The sequence below is a fragment of the Ambystoma mexicanum genome, chromosome 5q, assembly GCF_040938575.1.
Source record: "Ambystoma mexicanum isolate Mex_15411 chromosome 5q, UKY_AmexF1_1, whole genome shotgun sequence".
NCBI lineage: Eukaryota > Metazoa > Chordata > Amphibia > Caudata > Ambystomatidae > Ambystoma > Ambystoma mexicanum.
In genome coordinates, this window is record NC_090933.1 from 1,294,041,778 (window position 1) to 1,294,061,862 (window position 20,085).

The following is a 20,085-nucleotide window of genomic DNA, read 5'->3' on the forward strand; positions in this document are numbered from 1 at the left end:
GCCTGTAACTCACTCACTCACTCACTCAGCGAGCAGAAGTAACCACAACCAAAAACACAGTTTTCAGAGTCAACAGCCTCAAGGGCAAGAATGTAAAGGCTCAAACGGAGCACCCATAAGAAACTTAAGAACAAGGTTCAAATCCCAACCTGGCACCAAAAAAGGTGACGGAGGGAACACATTAGTGAGCCCTTTCAAAAACTGCGAAATTAAAGGATTCTTAAAATAGGAACACTCTTCAGACGAGCGCTTAAATATGGACAGCGCCGCCAGGTAACCTTTAATGGTCCCCACTTGCAAGCCCCTGTGGGCCAAAGAAAGCAAAAAAGACAAAACCATGGGAATGTCGCATTCAAAAGGATCCACATTCTGAACTCTGCACCAGTCCCAGAACTTTCTCCAACGGCAACGGTACAGAGACTTTGTTGCCGGCCGCCTGGCCGAAAGCAACACCTCCATCACGTCTTCAGGGAGGTCCCAATCCTTATACCTCAACCTTTCAGAAGCCAAGCGTGAAGATTGAGGGATCTGACCTCTGGATGGAGAACCTGACCCCCCTCCCGTGAGAGCAGATCGACTCGGTAGGGAAGACGACGTGGAGGGCAGATGGACAAGTGGTACCACGTCCTCCGGGCCCATGCTGGAGCAATGAGGATCATCCGGGAACCGAACCTCCGTAACCTCCGCAACACTTGCGGGATTACGGGGACTGGAGGAAACGCGTACAGCAGTGGGAATGACCACTCCACCACGAACGCGTCTCCTAAGGCTCCTTTTGGAGGAAATTCCCACAAGCAAAACCTTTCGCACTTCCGGTTGACACTGGAGGTGAAGAGATCCACTTGAGGGGTCCCCAAAAGGACGAAGATCTCCAGGAGAATCTCCTGAGCCAGCTCCCACTTGTGAGAGATCGTGCTCTGCCTGCTCAGAGCGTCCGCCGTCTCATTGTCGTCTCCGGCCAGATGAACTGCCGAGATCGAAACTTCCTGCTGGATGGGCCAGAACTCGAGCTGCATCGCCTCCCTGCACAGCGGAAGTGACCCTGCTCTCCCTTTTTGTTGAGGTAGTGCATGGCCACCGTGTTGTCCGTCAGAATCAGGACACTCTTCCCGTGCACAGTCGGCAGAAAAGCCTTGAGGGCTAGCCTGACGGCCCTCAGCTCCAACAGATTGATATGGAGTCTGGACTCCGACAGAGACCAACGATCGCTGACTGTCCCGTGAGGGATGCAGCCGTCACGATCGTCACCTCCGGCCAGGGCAGCCAAAATGGGGCATCCTTCATCAGATTGCCCTCGACGGCCCACCACAGAAGGTCCCTGGCTACCGAGGGCGGCACCTGAACAGGGTCCGACAGCCTGCCAGAGGACTGAGACCACTGGAGCTTGAGCACCCACTGCAAAGATCTCATCCGCAGACGAGCCTCTGGCACCAGAAGAATGCAGGATGCCATGAGGCCGAGCAGTCTCAAGAACTCGGACGCTGGGAGAGTCTGGGCAAACTGAAACTTGTGCACCATCTGCTGAATGTGAAGAGCCCTCACCTGAGGAGGAAAACACTGCCCCAGGGACGTGTCGAGCACTGCTCCGATGTACTGGAGCCGCTGCGTTGATGTCGAATGGGACTTCTTTAAATTGAGGGAGAAGCCCAGCCTGTGAAGGGAGTGGCAGGTGACGGACAGATGATCCAGGACTTGCTCGGGAGAGCTCCCCCTGATCAACCAATCGTCCAGGTAGGGGTAGACGTGAATCCCCCCTTTCCTGAGATGCGCTGCCACCACCACCATGAGCTTGGTGAAAACCCTCGGGGCGGCAGGACCCGAAACTTAAAGTGCGAGTCGCATACCGCGAACCTCAGGTACTTCTTGTGCTTGGGATGGATCGGCACATGGAAGTAAGCATCCTTGAGGTGGAGAGACACCAACCAGTCCTAAAGTTGAAGGGCCTGGAGGACTTGAGAAAGAGTCACCATCTTGAACTTGTCCTTCCTGAGGAGTCTGTTCAAACCGCGCAAGTCCATGATGGGTCTCAATCCCCCGTCTTTCTTTGAAATAAAAAAATAAGGGGAATACCATCCCTTGTTCCTCTCCGCTACAGGCACCAGTTCTATGGCGCCTTTCTCCAGCAAGGCTTGAATTTCCTGCGCAAGGAGCAGATCCGGACTCTTCAAAGAGAGGTTCCCTGGTGGATTGTCATGAGGCCTCTGCCGAAAAGGAAGACAGTAGCCGTGGGTTATGATCTCCAGAACCCACACATCCGAAGTAATGGCTTGCCACTCTACAAGATGCTGCGCCAGCCTTCCCCCAACCGGCGAACCATGGGACCTGGCCTCATGACTGAGTGGCAGCGGCTGCAGCGTTGCCTGAGGGCAAAGAGGCAACTGCCCGAGCGGCCTTGGCACCTCGAGTACCTTTGTTTCCACCTCTGGCACTCTTACGATGGCCTCTTTGACTGCTAGCTCCTCTCGCTTTACTGAAGGACGAGTAATAGCGAAAGGAACCTCCCCTCCATTGCTGTCCCCTAGGACGAAAAGGCAGAGGTTGGCGAACTGCAGCGCACAACGACTTCGCTGCAGCTTTGGAGGTCTGCAACCTCTCAAGGCTCTCGTCAGCCTTGCTGCCAAAAAGGTGTTCACCGTCAAAGGGCATGTTGAGGAGGCGGGACTGCACATCAGGAGCGAACCCAGACTTCCTCAACCACGCACACCTGCGCATTACAGTGCTCGCCGCCATGGACCGGCTGACACAATCCGCCAAGTCCAAACCCGACTGAACGGCCTCACACATGGCATCCTTGCCATCCTGAACCATAGCAAGGAAACCATCCTGTTCGTCCCCTTCGGGAATATGATCAGCCGCTAATGCAACACAGTTCCACAGAGTGTGAGTGAAACGAGACAAGGCACATATGGAGTTGGCCGCCTGAAGCGCCATACCCCCAGAAGAAAACACTTTCTTCGCCCAGCCGTCAAAACGTTTGTCGTCCCTATCCAGAGGGATGGTAGGATACGACGCCTGCTTTGCCGGGGCCGCAGCCGCCTGCACCACCAAACTCTCCGGGGTGGGGTGCCTAGACAAGTAGCAGGGGTCACTACTGGCTGGACGGTATTTTCGCGACAAAGACTTGCCCAATGCCGGGAGACTCTCCGGAGCAGTCCAAGCCGCCGCCACCCTTCTCTGCAAAGCCATATGAAAAGGCAAAACCAGGTCAGTGGGTGGACCGAGATCAAGGATGTCCGTGAGATCATCCTGAACGAACTCCCCTGGGGGAGCTGACCAACCCAAGTACTCGGTACCCGAGACATAAGGCGTCGATATGACGAATCGGCATGAGTGCCAGGCTCCGGCCGACAAAACTCCACCTCCGGAGAGGTGTCCAGTCCACTGGCATCATACAGTGACTGCCTCTGGTCATCAAACTGACTATGGCCCGAGATACGGTCATCCGGAACCGTAACCGGAACCAGGCCGCCATCAGAGCCTTCATCACCCTCTGAAATGTACTCCAGGCGGGGAGAGGAAGACCTCTGTGGACCAAAGCTGTGCCGGACCTTAGCCACAGCCTTTCAAGGGGCAAACCCCGTGCCACGGGGCCCCTCCGACACCACCGCCTCGAAATGCGTCGAGGGCGCCGAACGAGTCGGCGCCGGCTTCGACAGAAAAGGCGTCGACGTCGAGCGAATCGGCGTCGACGTCAGCTGCAACGCCTCCAGCATCTGCGGCGTTGATAGAGTCCTCGAAGCCGGAGCTCCGAGCGTGTCTCTCGACAACCTGGTCGTCGACGGCCCCCTCGGAGGCGGAGCCTCGAGAGACATCGTCGACGACCTCGGCGCCACAGGCGTCGAAGTCTTCTTCAAAGACGGCAGAGGATTACGCGGTCTCAAGCGCGTCGAGGACCGGGACCTGGAATGGGCATGGCGAGAACGGCTACCCTTGTCCGAGCGGGACCTCTCAAGCAAGCCGTGCCGACCACCCGAGCCCGAAGGCGTACGGGCGGTGTCTCTCGACCGGTGCCGACCGACCCCACTCGGAGGCACAGATGGACCGGTGCCCTGCAATTCCAGAATCGCTAGCATCTGCTTCCCAAAGGAAGCCCATTTCTCCGGTGTCGCTTGCATGGAGGGATAAGCGACCCGCCGACGGGCGGAGTCCTCGGAAGAGGACGGGGAAGGCGACCTATGCCGGCGCTTCCTGGAATGCCTAGAAGAGGCGGAGGAGTGGCGAGACCGACTCCTGGAAGGAGACCCACCGGACTTCCGACTTCCGACGCGGAGAGTCGCCCCTCGAGTCATCGGACGAAAGCCCTGCAGACTTCGACTTCCGGGGCTTAGACACCCGACCTACCGACAGTTTCTTCTTGCATTCTCGCAAGGCCTTCGCAGTGAGCGACTGGCAGTCGACACAGTCGTCCTTATCGTGGGCCTCCCCGAGGCACCAGAGGCAGGCTTCGTGCAAGTCTGTGACCGACATCTTGGACCCACAGTCCCTGCAGTTCTTGAAGCCCGGACGCGGGGTTGAAGATGAGAAAGACATCGCCACGGACAGGTCTTCACAACAAACCGAACAGGTTCAACGAACCGAGAATAGAAAACAGCAAACTCCAACGAGTCGAGGCGTACCGAAAAAACGGAACCGAGGCTATGGGCGTCGTGCGTCCTACTTATCACATCGGGTGACGTCGGCCGTCGGAGGAGGTCCTCGGGGACGGCGCATCGACGTCATCGACACAGGACGCAGACGCCAAAGATTTTCCGAGCAGCACAGCTGTGGACATTACCGGTCATAGATATGGAATACGTCGGAGGACCCAATCCCCTCAAAGCAAAAGATCTTGTCTTGTTTTCAGACAGGATTTAGACGAGGTCTTTCTACAGCTCTAAACGGCCTGGTCCTAAATTTGCCGAGTGAATACTCCATGGGGAAAGGAGAAACACCCTTATATTCACCTTAAAAAGAGCTGGAGGTTCCAGCTTTACGTTCCTTGCCTACCAACTCTGCAACACCCTACCACTTAACATTAAAACTATCGAATCCTTTCAGTCTTTTAGGAAACATGTTATTGGATGGTTACTGAACAAAAATTAGCATTTACCACCTCTTTCAAATGTCAGAGGATACTGCCTATATTTAACCATGCTTCCGACATGTAAATTGTAAAAATGTATAAATGAAAAATGTATATATTGTACTATGTAACCGTTTCCTGAAGCGCCCTTTTACCTCTGGGTCTGGAGCGCTAGATAAATAAATAAAACAAACAAACAAACAAATATGGCGCCTGGGTCGATTTATCTAAGGCTTTTGTGCAGGTTGATGGGCATTGCTTTGAAGCAAATTGAGGGGATGGGGGATCCTGGAAACACTACTGTCAATGCTGGTTGAATTACATAGGGACACACTCTTGAGGGTACGTTTAGGTAATCAGGGGTACTTATCAGAGTTAATTAAGGCTGAGAGGGGAGTCAGGCAGGGGTGTCTGGGGGCTACCCTCTTTTTCAATCTGTTCCTGGCAGATATGAGTGTCTTTGTGGAGTCGTATGCATTGGCCAGCCCACTGTTAAATGGTGAAAAGATCCACTGACTGGCCTATGCAGACGATATTGTATTGTTATAAAGCAGCCATAGGATGCAGCCATAGGATTGCAGCGACTCCTGTCCAAGTTGGGCGAATATGCCAGGTTGAATGAACTGTCCATAAACAAGTCGAAGATCGTAGTCTTCAGACACCCACAGAAAAAAATTCACTACTCAAATTGGTTTTTGGAGGGTCAAACCATTCCAAGGGTAGAGAAATTAGTGTATTTGGGCTATAAAATCTATGCCTCGCCCCCATTTCACAAAGTTGAGTCAGACATAGCCGTGCAAGTTTTACAAATTACATTGCAGAACTCCAAATTTTGCCGATTTTCTATTGGAACATTAGTAAAAATTAAAGTATAAAGTATAGTAAAATTCTATATGGCAAAGGCGGTTTCTGTGATTTTATATGGCCTGGAGGCAAAGCCGCGGCTCTGGCAAATAAATTGGAGAACCCTGAAGGGACGGCCATGGAAGAAGGCTCTTGCCCTCCCAGTAAGTACTCCAATTTGGAGCCTGCGATTAGAGATATGCCTAAAGTCCCTTGACTGCATGGCAAATTGGAAATTGATATCACTCTATCGGGAGATCATTAACGGACAAAGTGCCACAATGTACGGGGACATTAAAATATATCTAGAACACTCTAGGTCTATTTTGGTCAACCTTGAAAATCGAGTGAAAGAGTCCTCGACAAGGGTTGATTTAAATCTAGAGACCCTAGTAACAAATCCGCCGAAGGTAAAGCGAGAGTTGGAAATACTTGATTGGATTGATACAATTGCAAAAGTCAGGCAATCATCTCCAATCAATTCCTTCCTGTCGGTAGAAACAAATCTTGGCCGTCTCTCACGCTACTTAGTGAAATTTCCGGATAAGCTAGTGAGAAACAACTTGTTGAGGATAAGATCAAACCTAATACACTGTGGGGAAGTATTGACTAAGTGGAATCAAGGTGATAAAGCCATAAAGCTATGTAAAATCTGCGACATTCCCTCAAACCAATCACTAAGGCATCTCTTGATGGAGTGCGAAGGAAAATGGAATGTGCGTTTGGCCCTCTTTAGGAGATTTGTGAAGAGGGGGTTACTGCAGAATATTTTTGGGACATATTAATCTCTGGTCATGATATAGCCTTAACATCAACACTAGTTCTAAAAGGTTGTAATGTTATTGTCCGATTGTCGGTGGGTCGTGTAAGAGACTAACTGCTATCAATAAGTTCTTATCTTAAATTGGTATTAACATTAAATTGTTTACTAGAGGGCACTTATCTCAATAGGGAAATATATTTGAACAATTTCCATTCCACCCTCATTTTTAATAGATTAATAATCATGCGGTAGGAAATGGGAAGTGGTTGCAGAAGCAGCATTTGGAAATGTTTAGGTTTTTATTGAATGGTAATCTGATTACGGAACCTTTTTTCTTGATTTATTTTTTCTTTTTTATTGTAATTCATGTCAAAAATGTTACTCTCGCTTTTCTTTTAACCATGTGTCGATTTTGTAAAGGTTTATTGTGAAACCAAACACAAATAAAAAATAAATAAATCAAAAAGATCTCCGGGCCCGAGCAACATGATCAGTTCTTGCCAGTCCACGTACCGCTCTAACAGCCCCATTTTGGGCACCTGTAGCATCTTCAAGTTATTTTTGGAGGTGCCTTCAAGGAGACTGTTACAATACTCTATTGTAGAGTTCACAAGGCCTGTGGCCACCATGGATACGTTCGCAGTTGATAGGTAAAGTTTGATCAAACTAATTAATGTTGTTGTGTAGGCACAAGAGGCTTTGATTTGCATCATGTGTTTTTTCATGCTTAGGTTTGAATCCAAATGAATTCAAAGCAGTTTCATCCAAGTGCTCACTTGAATGACACAATCAGCTATTTCAAATTGGCTGTAACTGGTCTCAAACTTTCTCAAACGTGGACTGGAGCCTACCAACATGAATTTGGTCTTGCTGCAATTTAAAGCCAAGGAGTTTATGTTCATCCATCCCTGAATCATGCTCTATGTTTGAATAGTTAACTGTGTGTCCCTCTCATAGTCACCTGTCAGCTCAAAGATCACCTGGGTGTCATCGGCATAGTTGGTATATTTAATGCCAACGCTGTCCAGGAGGTCAAAGAGAAGGCAGGTGTACAGATTGAACAAAGACGGAGAGACACATGCCCCTTGTGGAACTCCACAAGTCAACAATTGCAGAGTGCCTGAAAGCCATCAGAGGCAACTCTAGTCATCCTTGGCCCCCAAGAAAGATGCCATACAGAATAGAGCAGGTTCGGAACAATTTGTCTCTCGCTTTCTGCTTGGCTATCCCCAACTTCTGGCTTCTTGGGGATAGCCGCTTCAGCAGCTGGCTTCACGTCTGGGGTTAGTGCTCCCCAGCCACAGACAAGCCGGAGCTTCGACGTAAGGTTTGCTCGGGCAGCATGACAAGGGGGTCCTTCTCCCTATGTCGTCCTCTCGCTCCCGTTATCCTTCCTCTTCTGCGGTCTTGGCGCTTTAGGACTTCTCCAAGCAGTCGTCTCTCTCTCTCTCTCTCTCTCTCTCTCTCTCTCTCTCTAAGCCATGCTGGATGTGCCTTTTTAATGCCCTGGGACCCATTAGCGGTTCTCCACAACTAGATCACATTCTGGGCTTCTCACCGTCAGTGATCTTCATTGCTCTAAGCAGCTTTCTTGTCACAGTACTTTCATTTTCATCTGAATGGTAGTGAGTCTTAGGAAACCTATACACTGTACAAGAGAGGATATCCACATTGGTTTCTCTCGGTGGCAGAAAGGAGTTATGGAACAGAAGGAGTATCCATAAAAGGGAAAGAGGGATACCATGTTCCATCGAATGATGCATCACCCCCTTGATGTGCACCTCCCTCATGTAGTCCTCCCGTCTATATAACCGCCCCTAGGGTCAGGAACTGTAAGCAGCTGCTGTCCCCTGGCCACATGGGAAGCGATTACTGCTGGGAAAGGAGAGAGGATGCCATCAAATTCATCACAGGGCTCTAAATAATTTTAGAAGTGCTGAAACGGCATTATTAGCACATTTGTAGCTATATTATGGTAGCACCTATGAGACTATTACATACAGGTACTTTATTACCCAACATATGCCATTATTGAGGGGTCCATGGCTGCACTTTACATCTGACGGTGGCACCTTTTAGGCTATATCTTACAAATAGTGATTTATTGTGCATAGGGTGACCTTACTGGGTGATTGGTGCACCTGACATGATGACTAGAACCAAGGCCCAGTTTCATTATGGTGAAGCTATACCTTACTTATAGTGACATATCCGCCATTATTTTGGCATTTGAGACTGCACTTGGCAGAGGATATCCGCGCAGTCACATGTGAGGGTATAAGTTATGTGTGGTAGCTATAATAGCCTGTCTGGCATTACTGTAAATATCAGAAGAGCCAAACCCTATTGGCTTTGCCATGAGGCCCCCATTTTGAGCACTATAACTCCTTTCGAAGAACATACCTATGATATTAATAAAAGGCCTCCTACTCAGCATTCACTTAACATAGGTGGTATAAAAATTGCATTATTAAACATGTGTTCTATTGTTAAACACATCACAGAGGTGGCAGACTTGATTGTGAGCCAAGACCCTGACATTTTATGTCTAACTGAAACTTGGCTCAACGATACCACTAATCACTGCGCGCTACTTGCCATACCCTCAAGATATAGAACAGACAGCTTCCAAGGAAAAGGCGCTGGTACCGCTATTATTCTGAGAGATTTGTTTAATGTGCATACGTGCACTCTATCTACGTTAGACAATAGTGAATATACTCTAATCAAACTTTGCATTGACCACAACACAACTATTAGCATTCTTGTTCTCCATTGACCACTGATGCACACCATCATTTGAGGAACAACTCCTTACTTTTTTAGGAGACTTTATTAAGACGTCGTCACATGCATTAATTACTGCTCTCCAGGCATTCAGGATATCCCAGTTGGTTAAGAACCCTACATATAAAGAGGGACATGGTCTAGACTGGGCATTGATCTATAATCTTGTTACTACTCCCCTGGTTATCCTCCACTTGTCCTTGACAGATCACTTCCAGATAACTTTTTCACTTTTACTTCTGACAAAATTGATAAAAACCAATAGCCAGCCAAGGACAGAATCTAAAGAAAGAAGCACTTGCAGCGTGTGTAGCCTTTTCGGACCTGGCCTGTCCAATGATAACAAATCTTGTCCTGACCAATGACGCGTGTATCATTGTAGAACAATTTCTAAAAATAACTTCCTCAGTTATAGACACACTGGCACCTACCACTACAAAAAAGATAAAAACAGACCTTTGGCAAAACTTGGTTCTCTGAGCACATAACAGAATGTAGAATGAAAAAAGACAGTGGGAGAGAACATGGCGCAAATGACCTTGTCTGTTGAATCTTACTTTATATTGTGTCTCTGCAGAAAAATACAGAAACTCAATTGTTAAAACAAAACGAAATAATTTTGAAAATGGGATCCTAAACACAAAATCAAGCTAAAGAGAACTGTTCTAAAGGAGATTGATGGGAAAATTAGCACCCACACTTCTATAGAAAAAAGCGACATAGTTTACTTAAATTCAGCATGGCTTCACGACTAAAATTAACTCTCAACGAGCTACCATTGAAGCACACTGCATGAATTCAGCTCATACCGGTATCTATGTGTTCTATAATTTTAAGAGCCCAATTGCACATCCTAACTTATCTCTAGAGTTCTGTTTCAAACAAATATCCGAGGACGACCTGATAAATCTCGTTGAATGTTTGAAGCCTTCTGTTTGTATTGGTGATGCGTGTCCAGCCAGCATCATTCAGGATGCCATTGGCTGTCTGGCCCCTCCTATTACTAAGATTATAAATTCCTCATTTGCCTGATCGGTGGTGCGCCCATTCTTAAACATGTATGGATTACACCTATGCTGAAAAAGGAAACATTGGACCCTGGGACAGCGGGTAACTAGCGCCCTATTACCAAAGTCCTTTTTTTATTAGATATTCTGGACAGGGCGGCCTACCTACAGATTCAGAGCCACATGGACAAATATGGCATGTCAGGTAAGCTGCGATCTGGTTTCCGTTTTATACATGGCACTGAAACCTCTATGCTTGACTTGAGAACAAACTTGGTGAACATTGTGGACTCTGGTAAGGTGGCCTTACTAATGCTTCTTGACCTCTCAGCAGCATTTGAACTTGTTAATCATACCTTGCTGCTCGAGAGGTTGGTGTTGCAGATAGTACTCTTGTTTAGAGGAGAATTGCTTAGCACTTGTGGGTGGGACCAGACTGATATGCAAATGGATTTTTCTCCTCTGGGAAGGGTGCAGTGAGCTAAAACATGGCTGTTGACCCTCCTGGGTGGGAGAAATTCCATAGAACAGTGTATTTCTCCAATATTCCTTCTCAGTAGAGGGGCTCCCACATCCTTGTCCCATTTGCCTTCCACAATGCCTTGCTGATGTGGCTTTAAACTCGAGGTGAACTTCCAGAGATTGATACTAGGTGGTGTTGTGAAATGTGTGGTGTGGTTCAAATTGATCATCCTACTTCACAAATATTACTTACACCGTAATCATCTTTCTGTGGTTTGTATTTGCTCACACACACATTGGGCCTCATTATAAGTTTGCCGGTCCAGAAACAACGGTCTGTCTGCTGGAGCCGCTGTGCCCGACAGGTCTGACCCTGCCGGACGCAGCAGCAACGGTAGGCAGACTTGTCACGGGAGCACTAGCACCATTAACGTTGCTCCCATCTCCCCATTTAAATAGAGTCCCATCGGACTCTATGGGAATGGGGATTTACGAAATTGCCGGCGCTTGACTTCCCGGCCGCCGGACTTGGAATAGCCAAGTTTAGGATTCCCATAGAAAACTGAAGATTAGAGTGACGTCATGTCTTGCCTCTGGGATGATTCTGGAACTCTGGCAGTAGAAGGTGTCATATAGCATTGTTGCAGGGTTATAGCAGATTGGGAGGACGTTATGTAAAAGTCCTCCAAATCTGCTATAACCCTAAGCTGTTTGAGGATACTGCATTTTAATTTGTTTTTGTTATTGCAGAATTAGAACTTTTATCCAACATTCACTGCTGGAAGATCCAATGACAATCACCCTTTACCAAATCCAAGAGCTCCTCCAATCTAGTAAAGACGCAGGTCGAAACCCCAGAAGTAACTAATGAAAATCAACCACCATTGTGTGTTAATGTAATCGGTGTGTCCGGAAGAGATACTGACCTGGAACATTTCCTGAAGCCCATTGGGGGTCAGGTGCCAGTGCAGGATGCTCTTCAACAATTCTTTCAGGGCATCAAGGGTGTCATGGTACAGAACCTGGCACAACAATACAGAGGCAATGTTACAGGTTTTGCAGTCAAAGTCAACATGGCATAAATGCAAGAGACATACTATTCTAAGAGAAGCTTCAAAACAGCAGCACAGTTCTGGGTAAGAATTCAGAAAAATGCAAGGGACCGCATGCACATGCGTTCATTTTGTTCAGACATGCACAATGCAGATGCAAATGGGTTTGTCAGTAGATGTTCTACTCATTCCATTTCATAATGAAACAGTAAATATGACAATTCTACACTGAAAGAAGGGGATACATGAAAACAATGAGGTAAACGGTAACCAGAAGGACATTTTCTATAGATTATAACAGAAGATAAGAGGCATTTGCTTTCAAGAGGATGGTGCTGTGATCTTGTTCCCAACCTCCCTCAACTCTGCTCCACCCCCACATACCAAAAACTCCCTCCAAAATCTAAATGTTTGGAAACAAAGACATGTAACGACATTCAAGACTATATTTTGTGGGGTGAGGGAAAATAACACATTTCTTATACAGGTAAATCTTGAAGATATGTGCTGTAAAATTATATGTAATTGTAGTTTGGGTTTCGTTTTACTTACTGTAAATATGTTATGTATTTTGTAAATTGTTTTGAAATTGTTTTATTCTGTAAATTTGTCATGTGTAAAGTCTATTTATAGACTATCACATTAATAATAAATAAAAAAAGGCTCAGTAGTCAAACAGGTACATAGGAACATTGCTTTATTTCAGTCAGTGACAGGAATAGCAACCACACAAGTTCAGTTTTAGACATGGGAGACATCAATCAGTGCATCCTCGGGTACTCACAGCTCAGCTTGAGCTGACACTAAAAATTATGCATACATCACATTCACCCAACATTCTCTACGTTGTTATTCATCTGCACTCACCAACAAACGAGATCATCAGTGTGCCAAACACAAAGTAAGCATGCACGCATCTCACTCATGCCAGATACAACATACCTCCCTCTATTACAACAACCAGGGGATGGAAGGTCATTGTGTTAGGGGCATTCGGTGTCTCACCTGGATTTGCCCCTTCTGACTATTGAGGGAATGTGTCCCTTCTCCTCAAGATGGAGCCAATCCCCCTGTGAGGCTAGGCAGGTGAGTCTCCTCCGCAACACCCTCCCTAGGGGTTTAGGCAAGTGGGACCTCACTGGGAGAGAACCCCCCCTTGGTAACAAGGTCTCCAATTCTCATGAGGAACTCCATGATACCCTAGAAAGTAATGGCCTATATGGATTTGTCGAACGTTAAGGAACATTATCAATTACATAAAGATGAAGTGAACTTCTACTATCCACAACAGAAAACAGACTATTCCTTTAAATCAAGCCCTCCAGTGGGCTCTGCTGAAAAGGGATACGACGTGACAAGAGAGAAGGAAAAAGGCGAGATCACCAGAGAGACGGCGAGAAGCTGGAAAGCAGAGAGAGCAAGACCCCTGTGCGTAGCAGAGTGAAAGGAGGTGGAGCTCTCACAGAATGCAGAGGCCCTGTAAGTAAGTAAGCTCCAACGCAGAGCCAAAGACGCTGGGAGAACGGCATATGAGAGTGGAAGAAAACAATGTAATTGAAGAGAGAATTTCATGGTGGCATGACTACACAGCAATGGTGGTGGGCAGTCTGCTCGCAGAACAACGCAGATACCACTGATGGGAGAAAACCACTTCCGACCCAAGGTACAGAGCAAGTGTGATTCAGAAGATGAGAACAAAACCTATAAACGAGACAAGTGAGCTATGGAGCCACGAAAAAACAGAGAGAGAGTCCAAGACCTTACCAGTAACATTACCCCTCGGAACAGAAAGGAATACGGGGATGGGGATTACTGGACAGCTAAGAGGGACTCATAACTCGTCCCAGTGCTAATGAGATCCGGGCTCATGAAAGACAGTTACACGAAATACACAAAGTGTGAGAGGAATAGAGGAGACAACTGTATCTGTATTGTTGTATACCTCTGTAAAGCACTCAGTTGCTTCTCGAAACCAGGTCAGCGCTCAATAAATACCATAATAATAATAATAAATTGTTGCCTTGGGAAAAGGGAAAAGTCATCCCAGGTACCAAAGATGAGAAAGAGAATATAATAAAGAAATGTATTGAAAATAAGTCAAGGAATGAGAATCATGTTCATGGAAAGCAGAGCTACATGTAATACCCAAAGTGGGAGAGAAGAACAAGTTACTTACCAACTGTAACGTTCTTTCGATTGGATGTTCCTCACACATATTCCTCATCTTATGATATTCGTATCCCAGCTCTGCCATTCTGAAAAAAAAATTCACCACAGGGCGCTATGCTCGAAGTCGCGGAGTCGTAGTCCCTCGAGGGCCGCCGTGGAGCGTCGACATCATCCGCTGTATAAAGGGCTTGAGCAGCGCCCGTTACCTCAGTTCTGTTTTTACGGAGTTCATGGTCGCATCAGTTGATCAGGTCTTAAATCCATAGGCTCTTAAGGAAACTAGAGTGCAACTGGCGTAAACTGTACGGAGGGGTAGGTTGGGAGGGTCGATGAGGAATAAGTGGGAGGAACATCCAATCGAAAGAACGTTACAGTTGGTAAGTAACTTGTTCTTCGAATGGATTGTGTCCTCCCATGTATTCCTCATTTTATGATAGACTCCCATAGCAGTGGTAAATTTGGAGGTGGGAATACCAGAATTTTTTGTTAGGACAGCTTTTGCAAATAGTCCTCCTTGATAAGAGGTGGAATCCAAACAATAGTGCTTCACAAATGTGTGCATTGACGACCAGGTGGGTGCAGCACAAATATCCTGCACCGGGACACCCCTCTGAAGAGCCGTGGAAGTTGCCATACCTCTAGTATGAGCCCTTAATCCATCTGGAGGCTCTTTTCCAGCCAGTTTATAGCATTCGGAGATTGCTAGAATTATCCATCTGGATAGAGTTTGTTTAGACACTCCAAGGCCCATTTTGTGTCCATTGTACCCAACAAATAGTTGGTCACATTGTCAAAGATTTGCCAATCTGGAAATATAGACACTGAGAGCCCTTTTTGGGTCCAGTCTATGCAATCTTTCCTCTTCCTTACTAGCGTGAGGATAAAAAGAAGGTACGATAATCGTTTGTGACAGATGAAAATCAGAAACTATTTTAGGCAAGAAAGATCGTTTGACCTTTAGAATAACTTTCTTCCTATGGAAAATGGTGTGAGGAGGCTTACAAGACAGTGCCTGCAACTCACTTACCCTGCGGGCTGATGTTCTAGCCACCAACAGAATTGTTTTAAGAGTGAGAGGTCTTAATGGACAAGAATGTAAAGGTTCGAAAGGGGCACACATGAGAAATTTTAAGACTAGATTCAAATCCCAGATGGGCACCTGAAAAGGTGTCGGAGGGTATACATTTGTCAGCCCTTTCAAGAATTGAATGACTAAAGGCATTTTAAAATAGGACACCTCTTCTGAGGAGCACTTAAAGATAAATAGTGCTGCCAAAATTCCTTTTATAGTACCAACTTGGAGCCCCAAATTGGCTAAGTGTACGAGGAAGAAAGTACTGTTGAGTATTGCAAAGGAATGGATCTATATTCTTATCCCTGCACCAGTTACTGAACTTGTTCCAACGACACTGATACAGGGATTTTGTTGGTGGCCTTCTGGCCAAAAGCAAAATCTCCATTACGTCATCTGGGAGGTCCCAATCCTTATATCCCAGCCTCTCAGAAACCATGCGTGAAGGCTGAGTGTCTTGACCTCTGGATGGAGAACCCGACCTTCCTCTTGCGAGAGAAGATCCTCTCTTTGTGGAAGACGTAACGGAGGGCAGATGGAAATATCCAGAAGGTCCGGGTACCACGTCCTCCTGGCCCAATCCAGGGCAATTAGGATCATGGTTTTCCTGAACTTTTTCAACCTCCTGATTACTTGAGGAATCACAGGGACAGGAGGAAACGCGTAAAGGAGTGGAAATACCCAGTCCACTACGAACGCGTCCCTAGAGCTCCTTCCTCTTGGGGGAAATTCCCTTGAGCAGTACGGTTTGTACTTCCAGTTGGCCCTGGTCGTGAACAGATCCACTTGAGGGGTTCCCCAAAGGGTGAAGATCTCTTGAAGGACTTCCTGAGCTATTTCCCACTCGTGGGAGACTGTGCTCTGCCTGCTCAGAGTGTCTGCCGCCGTTTTTAACTCTACAGCTAAGTGAACTGCCGATAGAGAGATTCCTTCTTGCATTGCCCAGAACCAGAGCTGCATTGCCTCTCTGCACAGTGGGAATGATACTACGCCTCCTCTTTTGTTGAGGTAGTACATGGACACTGTGTTGTCCGTCATTATCAGGACATTTTTTCCCTGTACAGAGGGCAGAAAGGCCTTGAGTGCTAGTCTGATTGCTCTCAGCTCCAAAAAAAAAGAAGCAGAGCTGGGATACAAATATCATAAGATGAGGAATACATGGGAGGACACAATCCATATGAAATAGAGCTGAAAACTCATTCCCTTGGGAAAAGGGAAATGTCAGCCCAGGTCCTGTGACAAATCTAGGGATGTCATCCCTTCTCCCCTAGGTGGGGGATAGCTTTCCCATGGGGCCAGGGCAGTGCATCCACAGAACAATAGTCCCCAAAGGTGGTGTACAGGTGGAGTATCACATGGGAGGTGAAGACCATTAAGGGATTAGGATGACCATTCCCTGAGAACGCAGTATACCTCGACTTTGTTATACCCTCCCTCTTTGCCAAAACCAAACCCTACTTCCTACGTTCCAAACAGTGCCGAAAATAATAAACATGACTAAGGCATAAGATCTTCAAACTTGCATTAACAAAGTGAGGAAGGCAAGTAATGGGAAGAAGAAGATGGCTATGAGTAGGAAGATTACTCCAGAGAACTGTTTTGAGCAGTCCAGTTTTCCACCGTACCAGACTGGACTAAAGCAATACAAAATAGAGGAGGGAAACAATGTGACGAGAGGAACTACCAGGTATGCCGAAGCATCTACGGTAGAACGAAAGAGAAGAACACTGTGCACGGAGGAGGGAGCAAGACCGCGCATAGTCCAGGATGTAAGGACTAACCGGCTCGCTGCCCGAACAACCCTCTGAGCATGCCACAATTACCAGAGGTGCCCCAGTGAGAGGAGACATCCCGAGAGAGACGCAGAAGTCTGCAAAGCCATGACTGACGAGTCGAGGCCCCTGAACGCTACCGGAGCCTTGTGCAGAAGTCGCACTGCTCGGAACATGCAAACCAAGAACAAAGCTACGCAGGCAGACAGAGAGGGGCTAGAGGGCCGGGAAGGCTGCTAAACAAGCACAAAGAGAAGAATGAGAGGGTCTGGGGCTGTGAGAGCCAGAGTATAGGCGGGTCTGGGACCCTGAGAGGAAAAGAGACAGTCAAGAAAGAAACATGCATGGCAGTAAGCCAAGCTGGTATAATACATACCCGTTAGTCTGGGACCTGCACCAATATGAGAACCAAAGAATAAGGTGAATCTCATTCAAGAATGCACGGGGTCTGGGACACAAGGACATAAAAGAGGTTAGCAAAGACTGTAAATTATAATTTTCTGGGGTATGTTTGGCAGGAGAGTGAACCAGACATAACAAAGAAGAGGTGTTCACTGGGAACCTTTGGGAACGTTTGGAAAGTCCAGGGAAATAGAGAGAAGTCAACTGAAGCAGGAGACCAGGTGAAATACCCAGTCATACAGCCGCTCTCCGAGATCCCAATCTGGGGTATAGTTAATTTCAGATCCTATAGGCATTCAGTATCAACTGTAGAGGTAATGTTAAAAAAAACTCAAAAATGCTGTTATGTTTCAACGATGATTTTATCTGTCAAACCATATTTTTATGAAAAAGTAGAAGGTTGTCACTAATGAAGTTTTAGTGAGGAAGAATTTGCCACAATAACTCAATAATCAGACTAAGTTATGCCAATGCATTTCGGAATAGATATTCCTTCATCATGGCAAGTCTGAACAACAAACATTATATGTGCATTCACATAATTAAAACAAACAGTGCAAAATCCAAATTTCACATACAATACGAAAAGTATAAAGTATATACCAATAAGTAGTGTTTGCAGAAGCAAAAGGTAGACCGAATCAAAGAAAACAAAAGAAAACCAATCAGTATTTAAGGTAAGCGCTAACTTAATGTAGCTATGTATAAAGAAAATAGTCTGAGAATGGTAAGTCAAACGTAGCAAATTGAATTAGGGCTGTCATAGTCAAATAAACGAACGGCCCCGCCGAACTCAGTGAAGTACGTGTCACTGAAAAGCGGTATCTGTAAGCAGGAGGTCGTGTTAGTTTCTTTCAAGAGGCGTTCCTGGTTAGAAGCATTGTTAAAAGCATCATTGCTAGCAGAACGTGTATGAAAAGCTTACCGTCACGGAGAACGGAACGGACTTTTTTCTTTTGTTTTCTTTGATTCGGTCTACCTTTTGCTTCTGCAAACACTACTTATTGGTATGTACTTTATACTTTTCGTATTGTATGTGAAATTTGGATTTTGCACTGTTTGTTTTAATTATGTGAATGTACATATAATGTTTATGTTGTTCAGACTTGCCCTGATGAAGGAATATCTACTCCGAAATGCATTGGCATAACTTAGTCTGATTATTGAGTTATTGTGGCAAATTCTTCCTCACCAAAACGTCATTAGTGACAACCTTCTACTTTTTCATAAAACTATGGTTTGACAGATAAAATCATTGTTGAAACACAAAAGCATTTTTGAGGTTTTTTTAACATTGCCTCTACAGTTGATACTGAATGCCTATAGGATCTGAAATTAACTATAACCCAGATTGGGATCTCGGAGAGCAGCTGTATGACTGGGTATTTCAACTGGTCTCCTGCTTCAGTTGTTATTGTTGGCTTGGGTGTCTCCAAACCTTTTACAGCCTGCTCCTGCACAAAAGACTACTTTTGAAAAGATTAGTATCTTTTTGAGATTTGGTATACCTTTTACAAGTGGATGAATTTTCCAGTGGTGCCCACTAATTTTGCTTCCAAATAGAGAGAAGTCCCCTAGCTGTGTGAACATTGTGTTGTAATCTGTGAAGGCCTAGAAGTAGCCAACGTCTGGAAAATACTTCATCTGGCCTAAAGAAGTTATCTGTTGTGTTATTTTGCAAAGTCAGGGAAACCATCTAAGGAGGAGATTTACTCCGAACTTGGAAAGTAGAACCAGAAGGAATCCAGGGCAAAAGAGCGAATCCCTGGTCATTGAAACATTGCAATGTGGAAAAAACATCTATTTTGTTTATTGACAACCTGATATATTTGGAACTTTCTGTTGGCAAAGAATAGTTGAGAATATAGCCTCTGTGCACATTAGATTAATAGTGTTAGGGTCGGAATTTTGGTCACAACAGTGACTATTTGTTTGCCATCCTAACGTTTGAAACCTTAATTTCTTTTAGGCAGGGAAACCCCTCTTAGCTTTAGGGACAGAGAGGTCGTTTATCCAACCTTTAAAAGTGTATGGCCAAAACTAGGTCACATGTATGTCTGAGCCTTACTTCAGCACCCTTACAGTCCCGAAGATGAGAACGAGAATATAACAGACATTTGGGAAATAAACACCCAGGAGACCAGAAAGACAAAGTTCATACATGAAACAGCACTCTGGGAAGAGAGGCTAGAATCTGACAAGAAAGAGAAGGAATTTATAGAAAAGTAAGATTGCTGACATAAAGAAGAGAGGAGGACTATCAGACCCACTAGTTCCCGGGCATCTGTCATCCAGGTGGCCAGGACACGGCCATCGCTTTTGGATCCAGTTCCTTGGGATGGACCAGTGCGGGAGGATCACCTGGGTGAGGGATCTTCGGGGAGTGGGACACTGGATGGTGAGACGGGGTATCCCCTTCCCTGTACCACCTTTAACCCCCCAACCCCTCCTTTACAACAAGCACTTTTTCACAGACAGCCTGCGATGAGAGAAAACAAACGAGCTGTATACCTGACGTGTCCCAATACAATGGTAAGGCAATTCCTGACCATCACACACACCTAACTTCCATTACACTTCGCAACACGGGTAAAAGGCGGAGCACAAGAGCACACACTGAGCAAGGCAAAGCACAGGAGGAAACAGCACTTCCAAGATGGCAGTTTAACGCGAGGAGAAAGACAGCAAAACAGA

At 46.2% G+C, this 20,085-nt stretch overlaps 1 protein-coding gene across 2 annotated transcripts in view; it reads right to left on the bottom strand.

The window, feature by feature from the left end:
• MROH1 (maestro heat like repeat family member 1) overlaps window positions 1–20,085 on the bottom strand; it is a 2,813,132-nt gene that overhangs the window by 1,066,956 nt on the left and 1,726,091 nt on the right. For both annotated transcript variants that reach the window (XM_069621886.1, XM_069621885.1), the window contains one exon: window positions 11,851–11,946. In XM_069621886.1, coding sequence (XP_069477987.1) covers window positions 11,851–11,946 — 96 coding nt within the window. The remainder of the gene's footprint in view (window positions 1–11,850; window positions 11,947–20,085) is intronic.